This window comes from Leuciscus leuciscus, assembly GCF_965113295.1.
Source record: "Leuciscus leuciscus genome assembly, chromosome: 7".
Lineage (NCBI taxonomy): Eukaryota > Metazoa > Chordata > Actinopteri > Cypriniformes > Leuciscidae > Leuciscus > Leuciscus leuciscus.
In genome coordinates, this window is record NC_138731.1 from 11,776,746 (window position 1) to 11,800,596 (window position 23,851).

Below are 23,851 nucleotides of genomic sequence, written 5' to 3' on the forward strand. Positions count from 1 at the left end.
ACGTTTTATTGAAAGCCCATTAACATTTGTTTTTTTTACTTGTATGATAAAATGTACATAATTTTAAAGTCTAAAAAATATAAAGCAGACCAGTGATATGTCTTTACGGCTCTTAATACACCACATAAGTAACAATATTTGACATTTTTAGTCAGACTTATTAAATACTGGTTGCTTAATTCATGCTAAATAAATGAGTACAACTGTAATGTTTAGCATAGTGTTGTCACGATACTGAATTTTTTTACTTCGATACGATGCCTTGAAAAATATCGGTATTTGATCATGATGCCATTTTCGATATCACAGGGAAAAAAAAATTCTAGGCAATGAATATTAAACGTGCTTTTTCTTTCTTGATCGTTTACATTAACTTAAGACATAAGCAGACTGTGTTTACATGAATACTCGGCAAGACAAGCATTTTGACATCATTTTGTGTGCATTTAAGCACAATAAGCTGATAAAAATAACTAACTTGGTGTGACTGTGAAATCTGCGGGAATGAGTAAAATTATGCACAATCCCGCACCGAATTTGAGGAGCTGTAACCCAAACTCGAGTTTGGTGAGAGGAGGTGGGTGTGTCCAAAGAGAGAAAGTGCAGATGGTATTGGTGTATCGATACGATACTGTGTAAAATGAGTATTGAAACAGTTTCAGATGTCAGTATTGATGTGCATCAAAAAAATCTATATTTTTTGACAACGCTAGTTTAGCATAATGCTTACATTTTCCCATTGTTATATGAACTGTTTACTATACCTTTTAAATGCAGTTAAATTAACTATCATGGAACCTCAAAACTAATTGTGAACACTACATAGTGCATTCTGGCCTTCTCCATGAAGAATATATGCAACGTAGGCTAAGAATTTGGCAGTGTAATGAAGATGCCTTTTGGACCAGCCATCATGTCAGGAGCGTACCTTTGATGCCTATGCCTTACAATTCTGTCTATGGCATCTCACTAGATTTTGGAACAGTGCAATTGTCTGGGAATATTTAGTGTTATTACACGGCTCTGTGGAATACTTGATTCTGATTGGTCAATCTCGCCATCCGGCAGTATGTTGTTCCCAGAAAACAACCGCTAAAAACAGATAACACAGGCTCATCCGGGTCACTGAAGTCAACAGCGCTATATGCTTGCTAGGAGCGGTTTTTCTTCATGGAAGTTTTGCATTGGGAAGAGCTAATAACATTAAAACTCAGTCAAATCAATATTTTGTGTACAGTTATTTAATTTTGCCACCCAGTATCGTGGACTGGCATTGGCTACGGTTTCGTTCCAATGAACTGCAGTAGCCAATGCGACATCTAGTGTATATATCTATACCCGCCCGCGCCCTCAGATCATTTGGATGCAGCTGTGTTCAAGAGGTAAAATGATATAAATACTGTTCGTTTTCTCACACAAACCGCTCGTTTCGTGTCTTGGGCCATCAATGTGTACTTACGATGGGGAATTGTTTAATTTGGACGATGGGGAATTGTTTTAATTTGGACTCTGTGCATGCTCTTTGAGACAGTGACCACAGACCTGCATTATATGACTGACAGACAAGAACAGTTTGACCTAAAAATATCAAAATTGAAACTACTGCGGAAAAAAAGACACCTACATCTTGGATGCCCTTGAGGTAAGCTAAAACATACCAAAATTTAATTTCAAAGTGAACTATCCCTTTAAATATCCGTCTAGTTCGATCTTGCCGCTGCATTTGCTTTCTCTGCAGAAGCTTTGCGTTTAAAGACCTATTAAAATATTGTAACTATTTAAACATTTCGTGTCTAATTATTTACATCGACACGACAGCCATCGGCACTGATCCTCAACAAACTCGTCTCCATACCGGCGCGATGACTCCGACTTCCAACCAGATGGAACTGGATAATATTATGAATGTTCTGATCCAATCTGACTTCTGACCTGTAACGCTGCCTGAATCATAATCATACACTGTTCGCTCGTTGGCCAGTGGAGAACTGGTCCCGACTGAGCCTGGGTTCTCCCAAGGTTTTTTTTCTCTCTCTATTCTATCACCTGATGGAGTTTTGGTTCCTTGCCACTGTTGCCTTGGCTTTTGGCTTGCTTAGTTGGGGACATTTAATATTCAACAATATTACTGATCTGCCTTATTTAAGGTGTACGATGACGTAATTGTCTAGAAACAAACTTTGTTGTATTATTTTCATGTTATCAATGTGAAGCTGCTTTGATACAATCTGTATTGTAAAAAGCGCTATATAAATAAAGGTGACTTGACTTGGCAAGTAGCCGTGTAATAAGCGGGATAATCTATATCCTGCCGGATGTTATCTCAGGATAAACCCCAACAGGGTGATGAAGACCCCGACGCGAAGCGGAGGATGTAAGACTTGTAAGGATGTAAGACTTGCATATTGCAGTCTTAACAATATACAAGTTTCACCTTATAATGAACTGTTATGGATTTTCTTGGTCTACTCTCAGCAGTATATGAGCATTTCCCTGTGGTAGAGCTCCTGTGTGATTCCTGCACTGAGCAGCTGTGCTTGAAGTCGAGCCATAATGGCATCTCATTAGATGGAGATAATGACAGCAGGGTGAGCCCTGAGGAGCCCACCCGGACGAGAACGCCCAGAGAAACCTCACAGCGACTCTCGCTCCTCCACGCCTCAGGGGCCGATAGAGAGAACTGAGCGTCAGGGAAGGAGTGACAAGCAGGAGGAAGTGGGTGATTTGAAGGAAAAACAGAGGGAGAAGTGGTAAAGAGGGATGGGGTTTGTGTGCATAGACAGTAATCATGCGAACAATGGTATTTCTGTTCAAATGTCAGTTTTAATGTGCTTGTGTTGGGTGTGCTGCAGCATTTCACTGTAGTCTTCCTTGGGGAAGTCACGTATGTTAACATGCACTATCTCCACTCAACACAGACTGGATATTTTTGTGTCTCTGATTGTAAGACACAGGTCATGAGGTTTAACCTGTTTGTGTGATCTAGTTTTGAGTACTATGTAAGCTCTGGGGAATGCGGTACCTGTGTGTTTGTGAACACATGACCCAGGAGACTGTTACATATGGCGCTTCATGTGCTTTTTTTCTGTCTACCTATATGAAGTGAAAGCGGTTTACAAACCTCTATAGTGACCTATGTATGTGTGTGTGTATCACTCAGGTGCTATGGAGGAGCTGCACAGTTTGGACCCGCGCCGGCAGGAGTTGCTGGAGGCCAGGTTTCTGGGTGGAGTCAGTGGAAACACAGTGGGCAGCACTGGCAGTGCTAGCGGAGGAACCAAAGTTAGTAGCCGAGTTTATCACTGGACTGTTATTGTGTTATATGTGTTGTGCTATACTGTATATGTGTTGCAGACAATGGTCATGTCTAAAGAGAAGGTAGAGTTTTCGTATGAAAGGCACCATTATGCCTCGTGTTTGATCTAGAACAAATTCAAGGACAGTTTAGAGCTCACCAAGCAAATATTGACTACTATGCCTATTGACATTTGTAAATGTATTTGTTTTAACTGGTTCTTCAGACACCATTTTTATTCACCAATCTGTGCACACAACTTTGTGGGATATAATAGACCGAGGGTTTTCATCCGGGGGTCCGCAGCGGAACTGCAGGGGTTCGTCGATTTAATGTCCGATTACACAAGCTTTTGTTGAATTAATACATGGGTAAAAAAATAACATCACAAAGTCGAATTTAAATGCAAGCACCCTTAAAAAAAGAATATAAAATCATACTGGCGAAACATCACTGTGTTTATGCTCTGGAGAACGTCATTTGTTTCTATTTATTAAAACAAAAAAATAGTTTTTGCAGCGGTGAGAAATGTAACCAATAACAGAGATGTTTAATTTAGTCAGAATCCAGTCACCGCTCAAAACGCATTAACAAATTCTCTCATTCACAAACAAAGACGTAAATAATCTGTTCATTATGCAGTGTATAGACTACTTTATTGATTTTAATGGAACTTTGTGAGATTGCAAACTGAGATGAGTGACAGCTTTTTCGGTGATGGTAAAGGGAGCGGTATTTGCGCTCTTTCGAGGCTATATGTAATCCATTGAAGATTTTTATTTATTAATATATATATATATATATATATATATATATATATATATATATATATAAATATATGCTGGTAAGAGGAGAGACGGCCAATAACACACTGCAAAATATCAGAAGTGACATCTATAGAATAACACTAATTATAATGAACACACTAATAGCGATTGACATGGTGATGACTAGAACGGGACAAAAAATGGCATGTCAAAATAGATACGCGTGATGTAAATGCAGACTAATAGATTAATAGAAACATATCTGTATCAATCACTGATATCTAATATAAATGACTGGATCTAAACTGCCATCAGGCGGTGAAGCCACCAGAAGTGTTCGAGCGGCTATTATACTCTTCCCTAGAGGGCATCATTGATTTACAGCCAAAACATTGACCTAAAACCACCCAATTTGCAGCTTATCAGTCGCAAAGGAGTAGATTTACGATATATACATGTAAATTAATTGTTACTTCAGATGTTATCTGTAATGTTTATGGTCTTTTTGGAATGGATAAATCAATATATTGAATTGTTAAAGTGGGTGTGTCTACTGCACACTTCCGACACAGGTAACCGACCTAACACAAACATATGAAGACTTCAGATGCAAAAGCCTCTAAGTGCCATCTGAAATTTTCTTCTAAAATTTTTATTTTTATCAAGCTCGTATATTTAAGTACAGTAATTTCACTTTAATGACAATTAATAGGTAATTTTCATTGCCATTAAAGTGAAATAAGTGAACATAAACATACAAGCTTGATACAAATGATCATTCTAGAAGGATATTTCAGATGGCACTTAGAGGCTTTTGTTTGGTTAAGAATTAACACGGTAGTAAAGCGCACCGGTGATCATCTTTAGCTTCAGCTCATGCGGTTCAAAACAGCAATGCAGGACTGACATATTACATAACATTATAATGAGAACAGTATTGTAATAAAAAACATTGTGAATTTCATTCTTTTATTTGTAAGGCAATCTTTTTTTTTTTTGGGCCGTAGGAGTGTAAAATATTTTTTTAAACTTACACAGGCTGAACTGTAAATGTTTATTTTATGTTGAAGTGCTTGGGACATGCATTTTAATGTTGAGACTTTTGTTTTTGTAATCAGGCTCTCAAAAAATGATATAAAAAATTGGATTTAGATTTATCGCCCAATATATCGGGTTTCTTCTTTCAAATATAAAGAATTATCATATCAGCCCAAATGTTCATATCTGCGCATCCCTATCTGGATGCAGACGTGGCTTCTTTCCTCTGGATTAGTGTTGTCACGATACCAAAATTATTGTTTCGATACCGATACCAAGTCAAGTATTGCGATTTCGATACTTTTTCGATACTTTTCCTGAAAAGGGAGAAACACTCTCAAATATCATTGATGTGCTTTATTTTAAAACCGGGACAACATTCTAATCATATAACACACTAATAAATGAACATATGAACAGCAGATATATTAAACATTTGAACAAAATATGAAATATAAAAAATAAATTAGAGCAATGACATTCAAGGTAAAAAAAATTATAAATTTAGCAGCATTATCTCATTTATCATAAGAGCTTTATCTTGATTCTGAACTTTGAATAAAAATATGAACAGCGATTATATTAAACAATGTTTAATATTGGTAACATATGATAAGCCTCATTGGTGATATATTTGACATGTGGGGAGAGAGTTGTGGAAGGCCTATACTTCATGTTAAACATAAATATATAGCAATAGCAGCAAAGACAACGTCGGCAGTGTTGACGGCAAAATAGGCTACAGAATACATTTATATTGTATTTATGTCAAAACTTTCAAACATCAAAATGTCATTTATTAATATGTATTCGTGTCAAAATGACATAGAAACATCTTTTCCTATTCTATTTTGCCTGGAAACGCTTCCAACACGCTTGCGTGTCGTGTGAAAAATAGGCGTCGGTTCTATTTCTAGCATGCACACGTTTTCCGCGCGTCTCGAGCTGCGCCCAGACGCGTGTGTCACGCAGGCAGTTAACATGGGAGCCGAAATAAAAACGGACACGACACGCAGTCAGTGTGTCGCCGGCATTACAAATCTGGAAGGCGGTCTTTCTTAGAAGTATCGATACTAATAAATTAAGGAATCGTGACGTTTTTCATTTCCGATTTACTTTTGAAGTATCGGTTCACCGTGCAACAGAGAAAGGTAGGCAACGTACTTCCATATGTCACTCCTCGCGTCATCTATTTCTACGAGTCGTGGACCACTTGTGCTCGCACATGCAGCCATCTCGCTGTAGTGTTTTGTCACATGACACTGACAGCGGCAGGTTCTTTGCTGCGTGCGTCAGGAAAAAACACAGACGTCCATATGGGAGGCGTTTTTTTTTTTTTTTTTTAAGTATCGATACTGATAAATTTAGGTATCGTGACGTTTTTAATTTCCGAGTATCGCGATACTTTTGAAGTATCGGTACACCGTGCAACACTACTCTGGATTCTGCTTGATAAGGCAGCATTTTAAATGTTCATGGAAGAGACTCATGTCTTCCTACTTTCGTAATGAGCTTTTTGAAGAAATGACATTCTGACCGTGAGGTTCATGTCAGGTTACAGTGGACTAGGACTTCACACTGAAACACACAATTCTCTGTTTGATGTATTCTTGCTTGTACAACTGTCCTCTCCTTTGAGTTGTCAAATCATTAATTCATAACACCTGTTGCATGAATACCTCATATTCATCCGCCTTTACTCTCAGCTGGCTCATCTGCATTGATTCATGTAAATGTGTTTCTCCTGTACAGACCTTGACAAACAACGAATGTTCCAATCACAGTTTTGGTAGTCTGGGCTCCTCCAGTGATAAAGAGTCAGAGGTAAGTAGTGCTTTTAAATTTTTTTATGTATGATCATAATCTTTAAACCAAATACCTGTTATATATTGTGGCATATTTCCAAAAAGAATATTCACTGGGAAACAATTAGTGCTGGATATTACAAGACAATAATACACATCATGATTCATTACAGTTAGCGATAGACTGATGTTATTGTTGATATTTTATAACTTTAAGATTAACAGCATTAGCCAATAACTTATTGGCCAATTAAAATGATAGTTGAGGCAACATTTTTTATTCTGTCATCATTTACTCATCCTCATGTCATTTCAAACTCATAAGACTTTCATTCATCTTCAAAACTTAAAATAAAGATATTTTTAAAGAAACTTGAGAGATTTCTGTCCCTCCAGTAAAAGTCTGCAACCATACCTGACTTTACAAAAAGTTCATAAAGACATTGTAAAAGTTATCCATATGAATCGAGCGGTCTTCTGAAGAGAGACAAATGTTCAGTATGATGAACAGATTAAATTTAGGCTTTTATTTAGATATAAACATTCATCATCTCGCATATATTGAGCACAGATTTATTTTCATCAGTAACAACAAATATAGTAAACAGAAGCTCAAACGTGCTTGCTTAATGTACAAGAACCAATGGCGTTTGTTCTCATGTCAAGCAAGTACGGTTGAGCTTCTGTTTACCATATGTGATGATGATGATGATGATGAAATTAAATCTGTTCATCACAAAAGGTGATTGTGTCTCTTCAGAAGACTTGGAGTAACATTACTTTTACGATGTCTTAGAAAGTCCACTGCACTTAAATTTTTATCCTTCAGTAGAGGAACCGAAATCTCTCCGGTTTCATTGAAAATATTATATTTGTGTTGCGTGCTGTATATTATTTATATACAAAAGGGTTTGGAACGACATGAGGGTGAGTGAATTGTGTTTACTTTTAAGAGAAGTAGTCATTTGGCCTAGTCGGAATGGCCATTTTCTGCTTTTGAATCTTTTATTAGTGAATTTTGAGTAAGTATTTGTTAAATAAGTGTTCATTGGCATTCAAGAGTAACGCTTATGAACACGGCTTTTATTCTTGGTAATAGACCTTATTCAGGGGGTTGACGTCATATAGAATGAAACGGATGAAAACAAGACTGTGAGGGATAGACTAAGTCTTTATAATGGCAAGCACTGTATATGGGTCCTTCTCTACTTCTATCCAACACGGCTTTGTTTTCATTCCGGTCAAAAAGGTATATTCCCAATAAAGTAGGACTCCATCCTTTTTTGAAGTTACTCATCTTTGGCGAACACCTCAGAAAATACTTATTTAAAGTACTCTCACACAAAATATTGTCTCTCTTCATTCATCATAGCTACTAGATCATGAGAATCAGCCTTCAGGATGCTAATTTCCATGTAGGCATTTGTGCTGTAGGAGTCTTCTCGCCATTCAAGACGTGTGGCGCTCCTCCTGTAATCAGTGAAGCTGGCCACTCGAGAAGTTTATCTGCGATTGTATCTGTACAGCTTTTATCCAAAAGGACTGTGAATGACAAAGAAATAAATAGATGATCAGTAAACCGTTAATTGATGCAGTGAAGCATTTGCTCCAAACTGAGATCTGTAATGGATATGCTTTTCTAAACTGTTCACGGTTGAGTCCTGATGAAAGCTGTTGTTAATAACTCTGTTCATAGTTCAGCAGATGGTGCAGAGACGTTCTGCTGTGTTTTCTTTGAATCAAAGCGTTACAGAGAAATTGATGCTTGTGTGTGTGTGTGTGTGTGTGACTCAGGCCGATGGGAAATGTTCCCTGTAATGAAGCTCTAGTTCTGTGTGTGCTGAGGGTTGAGCTTCTGCCTCATAGAGGATGGTGTGTGTGTGTGTGTGTGTGTGTGTGTGTGTGTGTGTGTGTGTGTTTAGGTTTTGTAGCAGACTCAAGCTGGGTTGGCATCTGTCATAACCCCCAATAGTTAAACCATCAGCAGGCAAAGCACTACACATGCACACACACACACACACACACACACACACACAAAGCATCATAGTAAGATGAATTGTCCTCCCCTCCCCCTGCACAACACACCTGCTGTGACATAAATCAGAGCAAGAGGAGGAGGAAGCCAATGAAGCGAGTTATGAAGAGAGAGAGAAAGTGAACTGGGAGGTTGAGAATAAACTTCTCTTGTGGCTGTGAGCTGCTTATTATGCCAGATGTCAGACACCTAGATACTGTAGACACACACACACACACACACACACGTCACACACATGCTCCCACTGCATTAGAGCTGACGCACACACACCACTGTCAGACTTTCACTCACATTGCAACATACTCCCAACATGGCACCAAAACCTCCATTAAGGCCCCACCTCAGACTATATACACTAGATTACCCATAATCCCCTGAACACTAATCACAGCCTCCAACACCTGCAGCCTGAAGCACATGACTCATTTAATGCTGGGTGATTTGCATATTCATGATGGATTTGAATATATGCATCACGGATTATATTTTCAGTGACAGGAATGAAGATTATGTAATCTTTATATTTCAGAACATTTCATGCGCAGAAGTGTCTTCTGTAGCGTCTATCAAACGAAGACAGACAGTTGAAGAGAGTGCATGGAAGTGTCTATATCAAACGAAGACAGACAGTTGAAGAGAGTGCATGGAAGTGTCTATATCAAACGAAGACAGACAGTTGAAGAGAGTGCATGGAAGTGTCTATATCAAACGAAGACAGACAGTTGAAGAGAGTGCATGGAAGTGTCTATATCAATTGAAGACAGACAGTTGAAGAGAGTGCATGGAAGTGTCTATATCAAATGAAGACAGACAGTTGAAGAGAGTGCATGGAAGTGTCTATATCAAACGAAGACAGACAGTTGAAGAGAGTGCATGGAAGTGTCTATATCAAACGAAGACAGACAGTTGAAGAGAGTGCATGGAAGTGTCTATATCAAATGAAGACAGACAGTTGACGAGAGTGCATGGAAGTGTCTATATCAAATGAAGACAGACAGTTGAAGAGAGTGCATGGAAGTGTCTATATCAATTGAAGACAGACAGTTGAAGAGAGTGCATGGAAGTGTCTATATCAAACGAAGACAGACAGTTGAAGAGAGTGCATGGAAGTGTCTATATCAAACGAAGACAGACAGTTGAAGAGAGTGCATGGAAGTGTCTATATCAAACGAAGACAGACAGTTGAAGAGAGTGCATGGAAGTGTCTATATCAAACAAAGACAGACAGTTGAAGAGAGTGCATGGAAGTGTCTATATCAAATGAAGACAGACAGTTGAAGAGAGTGCATGGAAGTGTCTATCAAATGAAGACAGATCGTTGAAGAGAGTGCATGGAAGTGTCTATATCAAATGAAGACAGACAGTTGAAGAGAGTGCATGGAAGTGTCTATATCAAATGAAGACAGACAGTTGACGAGAGTGCATGGAAGTGTCTATATCAAACGAAGACAGACAGTTGAAGAGAGTGCATGGAAGTGTCTATATCAAATGAAGACAGACAGTTGAAGAGAGTGCATGGAAGTGTCTATATCAAATGAAGACAGACAGTTGAAGAGAGTGCATGGAAGTGTCTATATCAAACGAAGACAGACAGTTGAAGAGAGTGCATGGAAGTGTCTATATCAAACGAAGACAGACAGTTGAAGAGAGTGCATGGAAGTGTCTATATCAAATGAAGACAGACAGTTGACGAGAGTGCATGGAAGTGTCTATATCAAATGAAGACAGACAGTTGAAGAGAGTGCATGGAAGTGTCTATATCAAATGAAGACAGTATATCAATTGAAGACAGACAGTTGACGAGAGTGCATGGAAGTGTCTATATCAAATGAAGACAGACAGTTGAAGAGAGTGCATGGAAGTGTCTATATCAAATGAAGACAGACAGTTGACGAGAGTGCATGGAAGTGTCTATATCAAATGAAGACAAACAGTTGACGAGAGTGCATGGAAGTGTCTATCAAATGAAGACAGACAGTTGAAGAGAGTGCATGGAAGTGTCTATATCAATTGAAGACAGACAGTTGAAGAGAGTGCATGGAAGTGTCTATATCAAATGAAGACAGACAGTTGAAGAGAGTGCATGGAAGTGTCTATATCAAACCAAGACAGACAGTTGAAGAGAGTGCATGGATTGTTCTCTGGGTGATTTTTTTTTTTTTTTTTTTTTTTGATGCATTGAATGAAATTTGCCTTTGTTTCTCTGTAGGCTCTTATAATTTGAGTTTTAGTAATTGCATTGCAGTGATGGTAAGCGTTCTTCTATACGTTCTTGTTCTGAGCTGGTGGCCATTGTGACCCAGAAGTGCCAGTTGTGAGCGTGCAGAACATCAATATGAGGCTGTGCGGCTCGTTAGGGCCACCGTGACATTCTGTCATTGTCACTGAGGGCTAATTATAAACACCAGCTTCAGCTCCTGACCCACTCGCATCTGAAACACACTCTCCTCCTCCTCCTCCTCCTCCTCCTCCTCCTCCCTTTACTTATACTTATACTTATTATTTTCTTTATCATTTTCCTTTTTACTTCTTTCTTTTCCTTATACTTTCCGCTTTTGTTTTCCTTTTTTTCTTTATCTCATTTCCTTTTTCTTTTATCCGTTTTTCTATTTATCATTTTCCTCTTCCTAATATTTTCTTCTTTTGCTTATTTTCCTTATCCCATCATTTTCACATTATCATTATGATTTTCCTTGCATTTCGGTCTTTTTGTTTTCCTTTCGCTTTCATCTTGTTTTCCATTTCCTGTTCTTTTGCTCATTTATTTCCCCCTTTCCTTCCCATTTCTTTTTCCTTATTCTATTTTCTCATCTTTTTGTTCTTTTTCTCTCCTCTTTTGTTTTCCTTTTCCTTTTATTCTCTTATTTCCTTTTCCCTTTCCGTCCTTTTCCCTTTTACTATCCTTTTCTTTTTACCTTAATTTTCTCCTTTTCTTTTTTCCTATTCATCATTTTTTTCTTACATTCTCTTTTTCTTTTCTCTTTTCCTCATCATTTCATATATATATATTTTCCCCCCATTCATTTCTGTCCTTTCCTATTTTTTTTCTTTTCCTCTCCTCTCATTCTCTCTTCCTCTTTCTTTGTTGCAGGGATCAGATGGGAAAAGAGGAAGCTCTCCTGCGTATTCAGTAAGTCTCTCTGTCCCAGTCATGTGAGAATTGATTCGAGACATAACTGATGCTTTTGGAGGCTCTCGGTTCAGTCAAATCAACAGTCCTCTCGTTGCAGGGATATGACGTGGTTTCCAAAAATGCACTGGTCTAGCCCACATGAGAGTTTATCATTTCTACAATAACCTCAAATTAAGCTTAGATTGTGAAATTAACATGATGAAGCCATGTATAATATACAGGGCGGAGTTTAACCACATCTATTTTGGAAACTCTCTTTCTCTCCGTCTCTCAGCTATAAAGAGATTAGCATTTTAATCAACATACAGATGAGGCAGCGTTTCTTTTTATATATTAAGTGCGTGTGTAGGACACCGTTTATCTCTTAATAGTGTTACATCGGTGTGTGTGGGTATCTGTTGCTGGAGTTTGGTGGCAGATGTGGAGGTTTCAGTCCAAGCCAGTGAGCAAGAACTGCTCTCTGATCAGAATGCAAAGATGCCCTTGGCAGCTCACCCCTCTTTGTCTGTGCTGAAAAGAGCAGGATATTTCTGCATCCTATCCCTGGTGAGGGAGAAAATAGACTGTGATTATTGGTCCAGGCCCTGGATTATGCACTCTCACATTAGAGATATTCTTAGAGTCATTTAGACTCAAGAGTCATTAAATACTATTCGAAGACACACAATGTGTCTCTTTTTACCATGAGCTGATACTCAAAGATTGTACGATTTGCTCTCAGGAGACTATGAATTTAAATGTGGTGCTCAGTGCTTTGCTGAGGCCAGCGTTATCGTGCATCGAGTGCAAAAGAAGACCTGAATAAATTCATAACAAATGGCGTATGAATGTAATATCTCTCATTTATAGACTCCTGAAAAGAAGCACTCTGAATCATCACGGGGCAGGAAGAGGAAAGCTGCTGACAACCAATCAGAAAGCAGTCAGGGTAAATGCCCCTCTCTCTCTCTCTGTCTCTCTCTCTCTCTCTCTCTCTCTCTCTCTCTCTCTCTCTCTCTCTCTCTCTCTCTCTCTCTCTCTCTCTGTGTGTGTTTTCTAGTATGTTATTTACATGTAGCTTAATATGCTTATTCATGTCTTTTTTTTTTTCCTCTCATAGGGAAGTCCGTCATTCGGGGACCGAAAATTAGTGATTATTTTGATGTGAGTATCTGCCAGTAATTTGAGGGAAACGTATGATACATCTTTGGCATTGGCTTAATGACAGCGGAACTGACATAAAGTCATTGCAACTTGGACAATATTGTTTTAACCCTCTGATGCTGTTCAGTCATTTTAGACTGAAAAATGTCCTTCTTTTTCGGAATGGTACGAAACTTGGTAAACGTTTTGGCACTTGCTATGTCAACACAACACAACAATCACTGACAAATGGACAAATGACAAATGTTAAATGGTCCTGAAAAGAAGTCACACTTGTACTTGTTCGTGGTCAAAAATGACCGCATTGGAAACGAATGGGAAGAGAATTTCATCTAGTGGAAATGTTCGGTACTGCACTTTTTATTTGTTTTAGATCTCGACCTCAAATTTGAAACACAACTGGTTTAGATTTATGGTTTTGGTTTTCTCACAGTTTTAGAGTAAACATGTTTTGGAAAATAGTATTATGATGCAATTTCCATAATAAACTTAAATTTCCATAACTTTGTTTTTAGTTTTACTGCCAAATGTCTTTTTTTTTTTTTTTTTTTTTTTTTTTAAGAGACCAAACTTAAGTCTGTGCTCCGAAGCAGTTTAAGTTGGAAGTTTCATTCTCAGGCCTTTGCTCAAGAAGTGATTAACTGGTAATAAATTGATTAAATGATAACTATTTATATTAGTGGATAAATAAATAAATATAAATAAATAAAACTATTCTATAAATATAATTTCGTATCATAAAATCCCCTAAAAATAAAAATCATTATCGAACTAAAATGTAGTACATTCATTTAATTGAAATTAAAAGAAAAATCAGACATTTTTGACCACCTTGCGAGCAGCAAACAGAGGGTTAAAAATGTGAACGCATTTGTAGCATATTTAACAATTAAAAAAACAATTTAAGCAAAACTGAAAATTTGGAACGAAATGTAGGGTAGACCTGATTTTTTTAAATATTTGTGATTTGATTGGATTGTGAAATTTTTTTTATTATTAAAATACAATTAATATTATTTTCCCACCCAAGTGGTATTGTTACATCAAAAGTCAGGTGGAGAAACATTTCATTAATGAAAGGTTTTTCATTTCTTTAGAATAACAAACTGATGAGTCAGACAAAGTAAGAACAACAATTTATTATTAGTCAAATTACATTTATTGAAAATGAAATAAATGGTGTCAGTTTTAATTTGATTCTGTCTTTGTATGTGTAGTAGTGTATTATTTTTGTGCTACCAACATAAAGCGGCATTGCAAAAAATATTTCAAACTTTTCAAACAAGGTTTCCCGAACTCACTCCCTGTCTGCCATGGGTCTGATCCAAATTAGAGCCAGTTTTGCTATATTGGGAGCAAAAATTGAACACAATGTCCAAGCTGCTCTGTTCCATGCAGTGAAAGCACACAATGACCAGTGGCTTTCCACCCCCCACCCCCTCCCCCTCCCCAAAACAAAAAAAACCTTGTGCAATAAATTTCAAGTCTTCTGAATATCTTACCTTCTGCCGCAGATCTCAAATCTCATTGATATTATGCACATTAAAACCTCATGTGTTGACGATGCACATGAGCTCGAAGGTTTGTGCACATTTTTTTCTCCACTTCCTCTTCATATGGTGTTAAGTGGAGTGGTGTCTTGATGTTCTTACATAGATCATGATTTCAAGCGACATGATTTGTTTATGTCCTCCTTTCTGTAGTTTCAGGGTGGTAATGGGTCCAGTCCAGTAAGAGGTTTACCACCTGTCATCCGTTCACCCCAGAACTCACATTCCCACTCTGCACCTGGATCCAGCGTACGTCACACACTCTCTCTCTGACCCTGTTTACACCTGGTATTAAGAGCTGTCTCGACTGATCTGATCACAGGCTGACAGACGGCTGTTTTTCCCAGTAGTAACATGCGTCTGTGAACACTTGTGATCAGATTTCAGAAGGCGGATCTCTGATTTCACCATTATGTTATAGTGCTGTTTGAGAAGAACATTCACGTTGATGCTGCGACAGGGGTGTACGATTTTTCTACAGCGCACATTCTATCAGTTGCAGTTCTGGCGGCTCGGGTGTGTGTCGGTCTTAAAGTGACAGTAGCCTAATAGTTAGCATGCTGCCGCTTGTCCTTAACCCTTGTGCATCAATTAAAACAAGTTACACAGGTCCATAGTGGACAAAAATGTCTATGTTAAAAAATGGTCATAAAAATGTTAAGCTTGGGTGCAAATACTTAAGTTTGGTCTCATTTTAAAGAAGACCATTGGCAGATTATTGTTGAAGTGAAAAGAAAAGAAAAAGTAAAACCCCCCCAAAAAGTTAGAGGTTTATGAAAATGATTTATGAACATTATTTTATATAAAATTAATATTTTATGAAACATGTTGAACTCCTAGCAAACCTTTCTAGCAAAACTGCTAGAAAATCTAAGCCATAAATCTAAGCAAGTTGTGTTCCAAATTTGAGGTTGATATCTCAAAAAATGAGCTTTCAGTAAGATCTTGTTTGGCCGCTGTACCAAATTTTCCCCGTTAGATGCCAGCAAAACTCCACTGGTCACACAGTGGTTGGATTTGTGATTTGCAGTCGAGTTTTTCTCTCTCAAATATTACAAGCACACACGCGCAAACCTTTTTTTATTACACACATACAAGCCACATGACATCCATACCAACACACCCACACAATTATCGCTTCATAATTTATCCAATTGGCTCTATAATATGCTAAAGTAGAAAACAGGAATAAAGTGACTATTTGCTTTATAGGCCAAACCTGAAAAAATAGCACCATCTGGCAAATATTGCATCATTTTATAGTTAAATGGCCCTGGGATAAAAAATTTCAGTTTTAATTGGTTTCAATGCAGACATTTTTGTCCAAAAGGTGCTGAGAGGAAGTATTTTTGCAAAAAAAGGGTTTTTTTTAAAGGAAATTGGGGTGAAATAGTTAAATTCCAATAAAAATACACACCTGTGCCAAAATTTATGCAGTTGGCATTTACACGGGCAAAATTACCACAAAAAACAATACTGAAAAAGACAAATGTCCATAAGGATGCGCACGGGTTGAGGGACAGTTCACACACAAATGAAAATTCTGTCATTATTCCAAACCTGTATTAATTTCTTAAAATAGGCACATTAGTTTGGCTGTAATGTTCAGTCACTTGCAAAATAGTAAAACCAACATGAAAAAGAACCGTCATAAAATTGTGAATCGTGATTTTCCTGAAGAAAATCGTGATATGATATTTTTTGCCATATCGCCCATCCCTATTCTGCAAACACATCTGAAAAATAACAGTGGATGCAGTGTGAGCTATGGCAGGAAAATAAAAGCATGCAAGTCTCTGTTAAACTTCACAACCTTCACTGAAAGAGCGCATGCATTTCAAACAGACAGAGCACAGTAGAAAGGGAATGCCATAATTCTGACTAAAATATACATTTTGTATCCAAAAGTGTAAGCATCTCAAATCTCTTCTCCCATTTTCAGTGCGAAGATTGTGTTGCACCGGATTGCAGCAATATTGACACAGCGGTATTTAGTAGACAATTCAGATGACTAAATATGACTAAAACTAAATGGCATTTTAAGCCAAAAGACTATGACTAAAAACTAAATCAAAATTTGCTGTCAAAATGAACACTGCATCCGAGATGTGTAAGTGTAAACTGGGCCTCGCTCTGACTCAGTTCACTAATTGTGTATCGTAATCAATCACGACTCGCACACATACATGTCCACAACACTTGTATAGTTTCAGCTCAGCCACAATACAAACTCTACTTGTGCCTCTCATTACTATGCAGTTTAATCAAATAATGTACAATCTTGTGTTTGATCAGACCCGGCAAAGCAGCTCGTCTCCCACCAGCCTGTGTTTTGGGGACTCTGTGATTTCTTCTAGACTGATGGCAGTCAAGAGTATTCAGGTGGGACTGTCATAATGCATTTGCACTCAAGAAACCAGAATCTCATTAGCTATCATCTTAGAATAAAACTGTAGATTACAACAAATCAATTAATCTGATGATTTTGAACTGAGTTTGACACTCTCCTTGTTAAACAAGTATGCTTACTTTTGAAAAGAGGGGTGAAAGCTTCATTGAGGGCAAAAAGTGTTGATTGTGGTAGAAATGAGAGTAAAAATAGTTCAATAAATATTGAAATATTTTATTTCGCCTTTTTTATTTTTATTTTTTTTTTGTCTGGGATAATGATAAAATAATAAAATCTAAACATAAAATGTAATTTAAAAAGTAGAACAAATAAATGACTAATGTGTGGTGAAAAGTTTCCTTGACTGTTTTATGTCTGATCTTTATATATCAAAAATAAAGTGAAATCTGTTCTGATACAAATTAACCTTGCAGCTTAGAATTACTGTTGATCAAGAAACATTTATAGAACAACATAAAAATGTGTAGTTGTCTTGAATTGTTTGTATTCTGTCCTTCTGCAGACTGACCTGACGGTGGTAAAACTGGCCACTATAGAGAGCAATAAGAACCTGGACCTGGAGAAGAAGGAGGGCAGGATAGACGATCTGCTGCGGGTGAGAGAGAGAGAGAGAGAGAGAGAGAGAGAGGAAAAGATGGGATGGGAAGGAGTAACATGAGACAAAATAATTAATCTCATCAAAAATATTGTGTATCAAATTGTTTTTGTGAGAAATCAGCTTAGCTAAAGTAGTTCAGCTTAGCAGAGTCAGATTTTTTTTAATGCATTTTCTCTTCCTCTTCTCCACAGGCAAACTGTGATCTTAGACGACAAATTGATGAACAACAAAAGCTTCTAGAAAAGTACAAAGAACGTTTAAACAAGTGCATCACCATGAGCAAGAAACTTCTGATTGAGAAGGTGAAGAATCCTTGTGATATTTAAGAAGTCAGTGTTGTAGCGTTCTAACAATGACCCAGTGCTGGTCTGTTATTACATATCAATTATTTGATGTGTGTGTGTGTATTTAAACTAGCATGTCTTATTACCTCAATATCTAAAACGATTGTGTGTAACCTACAGGGTTGCTGTGTAATGGCATCGTTTAATAGTTTGAAAATGGTACAAAGAGTAAGAAGTGGTTCAGATCTTTCTAAAAGTGTGTGTATTTGTCCAGAGCACACAGGAGAAGCAGGCGTGTCGGGAGAAGAGCATGCAGGATCGACTGCGTTTGGGTCATTTTACCACTGTGAGACACGGAGCCTCGTTTACAGAGCAGTGGACAGACGGATATGCCTTCCAGAACCTCGTCAAGTAAGACACTTACTGAAGTTTGACAGCATAAGCACATAATCTGATACTAATAGGTGATCTGTGCTCTGATAACTTGACTTGTAAAAAGAAGTATACTTTGGGATAAAGTGCCCCAGCCCCAGTTTTGTCTGTCTTCACTCACATTTTCACCCGTCTCTAAAGTAAAAGACAACTAAAGTTTTTATAATTGGTCTTATTCATTGGGAAAAGGAATACACCAAAACTTGAAAAACATGGTTGGAATTTTTTTTGGGGGAAAAATATTCCAGCTGATGAACGATAAGAAAATTGACAGCCAATCAGGATCCACCTGACTTTAAAGGATTGTTCACTTCAGAATAAAAATTTCCTGATAATTTACTCACCTCCACATCATCCAAGATGTTCATGTTTTTCTTTCTTCAGTCGAAAAGAAATTCATGCTTTGAGGAAAATATTCCAGGATTTTTCTCCATATTGGGACTTCAATGGGGTCCAACGGTTTGAAGGTCCAAATGTCAGTTTCAGTGCAGCTTCAAAGTCTCGACACGATCCCAGCCGAGGAATAAGAGTCTTTTCTAGACAAACCATCAGTCATTTTCAAATATTCTTTAACCACAAATGCTCGTCTTGCACTAGCTCTGCGATGCGCCGCGCTTTACGTAATCACGTTGAAAGGTCACTTGGATTCTGTTTCAAAAAGGTAGGGTAGGGCGAAAAAAAACAGGTTCGCTTTTTAAACACTAGGTCGGTATTTCCGCCTGCATCTCACGTGATCGTTCAACGTGATTACGCAATGTGTGGCGCATCACAGCTAGTGCAAGACGAGCATTTGTGGTTAAAAAGTATATATATATTTATTATATTTAGAAAATGACAGATTGTTTCACTAGATAAGACTCTTATTCATCGGCTGGGATCATTTAGAGACTTTGAAGCTGCACTGAAACTGCAATTTGGACCTTCAACCCGTTGGACCTCATTGAAGTCACTATATGGAGAAAAATCCTGGAATGTTTTCATCAAAAACCTTAATTTCTTTTTGACTGAAGAAAGAAAAACAGTAACATATTGGATGACGTGGGGGAGAGTATCAATAAATGAATTCTGAAGTGAACTAATCCTTTAAAGAGCTTGAGCATTTCAAGCCACGAACAGCACAACTGTTACAAAAACAGGACATTATCGTCCGTTGGTGTGGATGCAAATATAGTTGTTATAGTTATCTCTATTGTTATCGTTCTTAGTGTGAACGGGCCTCAGGTCTCTTGTAGATCTGTCCGTCCATTACAGATTTCACTTGATTACAGAATTTAAGTTGTACTATTGCCTATATGAACTGTTTTTATTGCCTTTTTTATGCAGACAGCAGGAATGGATCATTCAACAGCGTGAAGAAATCGAAAGACAGAGGAAATTGTTAGCTAAGAGAAAACCACCAGCATCCAGCAGCTCACAGTCGCCCAGCACCAACTCTGAGCCGAAACAACGAAAGACCAAGGCTGTGAACGGTTCTGACAACGACCCCTTCCTCAAACCCAGCCTTCCACAGCTGTGAGTGATGCGATACAACCTCTGTTATCCACACACACACAACGGCCTTCCATGCTTTACATGCTTCTCTAACATTCACACGAACAAGTCGCTGATTTGATTTTCTAGAAATGATCCTTAAGCAGATGTAACAAGAATAAGTCAAAAGTTTGGAGACACTTGACTAACATATTTCTGAAGATATTACAAACCTTTTGATCTGAATGATTCTGTTTAAATGCTTGAAAATTGTTTTGTTGATAATTATTAAAATCTGAATTATTTTAAAATAAACATTAATATTGTTTATAGTTTGAAAAATGGCAGGACATGATTTATTAGGAGCCAAATGTAAGTTTGAAGACATTTCTTTCCACAATATGAAAAATAGCCTGTTAGGTGAGCAGTGTGGCGAGATCTCATAAGCTTCTTCAGAATTTGACAGTCAGAGCATCCTAACCCAGTACATGTACGGAGGGTTTTTTTTTTAGTCTTGTTCCTCTGATGTTCCTGCAGGCTAACATTAGCTGAGTACCACGAGCAGGAGGAGATCTTCAAACTGAGACTCGGCCATCTCAAAAAGGTCAGTGGCTCCTGTATGATTCAGATCCTCCTGCATTCAGAAGAGGTTCAAACTGGGGCTGTTATTAAAAATTAATGTGTTAATGCATGCGATTCCATTTTTTTCTTCAATTTAATGTGTTAACAATATTTAACGCAGTTGAGGCAGCATCTGTTTTTTGTGTCATCCATTAGCTAGCATTTAGCACGCTCTTATTCATGCAAATGTGTCAGATCATGTGCCATAAATTGTTATTCAATTTCTTGATATTTCTGACCTGTTAGATCAAATATTTAAAATAGACTGTATGTTGTTTCTACACTAATTTGCAGATTAAATGTGAAATATAAATATATATATAGTTCTCTGCAAAAGTCTTAGGCATGTTAATATCCCCCCCCCCCCCCGATGGTTTTAAGTCAGTTATTTATATATTTAGCTGTAGTGTGTCAGTAGGAAATATCAGTTTACATTTCCAAACATTGTTTTTGCCATTAATTGTAATAATCCAGTGAGATTTCTGTATGCACAAGAAATCTGACAACATGCCTAAGACTTTTGCACAGTACTGTATATAAAATATATTAAAAACTTTAATGTTATGTGCGATTAATCGCAATTAATTACATTTATTACATGAATTACAATTCATTTTTGTATTTGATTGATAGCACTAGTTAAAACATTTAAAAAAAGAAAAGTTGCTGCCTGTCTTTGTTTCTACAGTGTAAAATAAAGACATTTTAATGTGTAATTATGAAGGTGCCAGAATTCATTCATTTACTTGAGATCTGGGGCTGGTAAGATTGTTCATGTTTTTGAAAGAAATCTCTAATGCTCACCAGGGCTGCATTTATTTGATCAAAATAAAATAACAATAATATGGTGAAATGTTATTACGGTTTAAAATAACTGTTTTCTATTTGGATATATTTTAAAATGTAATTTATTCCTGTGATCAAAGCTGAATTTTCAGCATCATGTCTTCATCATTCTAACATGTTGATTTTCTACTCAAGAAACATTTGACACGCATGACTTTTTGTGTGTGTATTTGTAGGAGGAGGCAGAGATTCAGGCAGAGCTGGAGAGGTTGGAGAGGGTGCGAAATCTTCACATCCGAGAGTTGAAAAGAATAAACAATGAGGACAGCTCACAGTATGTACCGACACTGATGACATCAGCCTCTGATCTCGTATTTCCTTCCATTTTGTGTCTTTTGAAGTGGACTCGTATTAATACTCCTCGTATTAACAGCAGTTTCATGAGTTCACTGGCTGTAAAGGGCCCGTTTTCTACACTTTTGTTGCGTTTTTCTAAAATGTTGTCCATTTATTTATTGGTTTTCCATGATTATTTTCCACCAACCCTTCCTTTTTCTCCTGCTTCTCTTTGTTTTTTGTTTTTTTAAAAACCTTTCTTAGATTCAAGGACCATCCCACCCTGAACGAACGCTATCTGCTGTTACATCTGCTCGGCCGGGGTGGTTTCAGTGAGGTCTACAAGGTATCTTTACCCCCTCATTTATAACAGAGCCTGATTCATGCTGACCTTTGAGAAAGAAACGGATCATTTGAATTCATCATTCTGCTCTTCAGGCGTTTGACTTAATTGAGCAACGGTACGCTGCTGTGAAGATTCATCAGCTCAACAAAAACTGGAGAGAGGAGAAGAAAGAAAATTACCACAAGTACGTTCCTCCTCTTTGATGCTGTTCTTGTTAAATACATCAGTGGCATGCTGTGCATCACCGCGAGAAATGAAGTAGATTTCAGATTGTGAATTATGCACTTTAACTTTATAGACAGGGTTGACATGATTCATTTGATGGAAAGGAAAATACATGTACAACCTTTTCAGTATGTTCAGCCAACACAACATTGGAAATATATCTTTCCAAAACATTCTCAGTAGACAAAACAATGCAGAAAACATCTGTTGTGAAACGACATTTAACGGACTGTACGTCTATCCCTCACAGCCTCATTTTCATTCAGATATGCCGTATTTAAGCTGCGTTTAACCCAAAACATTCCTTTTAAGGATTGCTTTATTTTTAGAGCCAATTATCTCTTATTTTGTATGTGCGATTGATATGTGGCAGGCTCATATTGGGGTGTGGGGACATATGTAAGGGTGTGTTTCCATGCCTATTGGTATTCTGTGCAGAACTTGAAATGTCTGGAAATTTAGTCCGTCTGTCTCTCATGACGCTGATCGCCTGGGTCTCACCTCTGTTGCCCATGGTAACCCGTGCCTCTCTTCTCCGCAGACACGCCTGTCGGGAATACCGAATACATAAACAGTTGGATCATCCCAGAATAGTTAAATTGTACGATTACTTTTCACTGGACACAGACACGTGAGTTCCACCCATGCAAATTTCACCAATCAACTATCAAAACACATCAGTGAGGTTGGACGCAAGTTACATTGGGTTGTCTGTTTCCTGCAGGTTTTGTACGGTTTTGGAATACTGTGAAGGAAACGACCTGGATTTCTACTTGAAACAGCACAAGCTGATGTCTGAGAAAGAGGCTCGCTCTATCGTCATGCAGATCGTTAATGCTTTACGATACCTGAACGAGATCAAGCCACCCATAATTCACTATGACCTCAAACCTGGTGAACACACATTCTCTGTCTTTAGCTCTCTAACACTCAGATATGCTTGACTTTCTGCCTGTATGTCACATGACCCTTCAGAAATCATTCTAATAGCTAATTTGATGCTCAAGAAACATTTCTTATCGATGTTGAAAACCTTTGTTCAGCTTAATGTTTTTGTGGAAATCATGATACTTTTTTTTGTTTTCAGGATTATTTGCTAAATAGAAAGTATTAAAAGTATAAAAATATCTTATTTTTTATATAATTCAACCCCCCCTTATAGTGCATACGTGAAGGGTGTAACAAAGTTTAAGGAATCTATGTTCTTGTTTTTATTTTTGTGTGGTTGTGTACAGGGAATATTTTACTGGTAGATGGAACTGCATGTGGAGAGATAAAGATCACAGATTTTGGACTGTCTAAAATCATGGACGACGACAACTACGGAGTCGATGGAATGGACCTGACATCACAAGGGGCAGGCACTTACTGGTAACGCTCGCAAATACACTCATATTTTGGCTTTTGCCTTTTAAAGTATGTAGCTCAGTTGTGTCTTGTTGTGGCTGTAAGGTACCTCCCCCCTGAGTGTTTTGTGGTGGGTAAAGAGCCTCCAAAGATCTCCAATAAGGTGGACGTCTGGTCTGTCGGGGTCATATTTTTCCAGTGCCTCTATGGAAGAAAGGTGAGGAGCAATT

At 37.7% G+C, this 23,851-nt stretch overlaps 1 protein-coding gene across 6 annotated transcripts in view; it reads left to right on the forward strand.

Moving 5' to 3' along the window:
- The window catches only part of tlk1a (tousled-like kinase 1a), a 44,773-nt gene that overhangs the window by 15,203 nt on the left and 5,719 nt on the right, over window positions 1–23,851 (forward strand). Inside the window, exons 2-22 of one of the 6 annotated variants that reach the window (XM_082176115.1) lie at window positions 3,161–3,282; window positions 6,853–6,924; window positions 12,032–12,070; window positions 12,923–13,001; window positions 13,173–13,216; window positions 14,314–14,339; window positions 14,731–14,797; window positions 14,920–15,015; window positions 17,062–17,148; window positions 17,679–17,771; window positions 17,966–18,076; window positions 18,333–18,469; window positions 19,814–20,002; window positions 20,498–20,564; window positions 21,604–21,701; window positions 21,968–22,049; window positions 22,142–22,233; window positions 22,816–22,905; window positions 22,999–23,168; window positions 23,510–23,645; window positions 23,727–23,838. In XM_082176115.1, the coding sequence (XP_082032241.1) occupies window positions 3,161–3,282; window positions 6,853–6,924; window positions 12,032–12,070; window positions 12,923–13,001; window positions 13,173–13,216; window positions 14,314–14,339; window positions 14,731–14,797; window positions 14,920–15,015; window positions 17,062–17,148; window positions 17,679–17,771; window positions 17,966–18,076; window positions 18,333–18,469; window positions 19,814–20,002; window positions 20,498–20,564; window positions 21,604–21,701; window positions 21,968–22,049; window positions 22,142–22,233; window positions 22,816–22,905; window positions 22,999–23,168; window positions 23,510–23,645; window positions 23,727–23,838 (2,009 nt within the window). The remainder of the gene's footprint in view (window positions 1–3,160; window positions 3,283–6,852; window positions 6,925–12,031; window positions 12,071–12,922; window positions 13,002–13,172; window positions 13,217–14,313; window positions 14,340–14,730; window positions 14,798–14,919; window positions 15,016–17,061; window positions 17,149–17,678; window positions 17,772–17,965; window positions 18,077–18,332; window positions 18,470–19,813; window positions 20,003–20,497; window positions 20,565–21,603; window positions 21,702–21,967; window positions 22,050–22,141; window positions 22,234–22,815; window positions 22,906–22,998; window positions 23,169–23,509; window positions 23,646–23,726; window positions 23,839–23,851) is intronic. The other 5 variants (XM_082176116.1, XM_082176117.1, XM_082176119.1 and 2 more) reach the window with 5 other exon arrangements.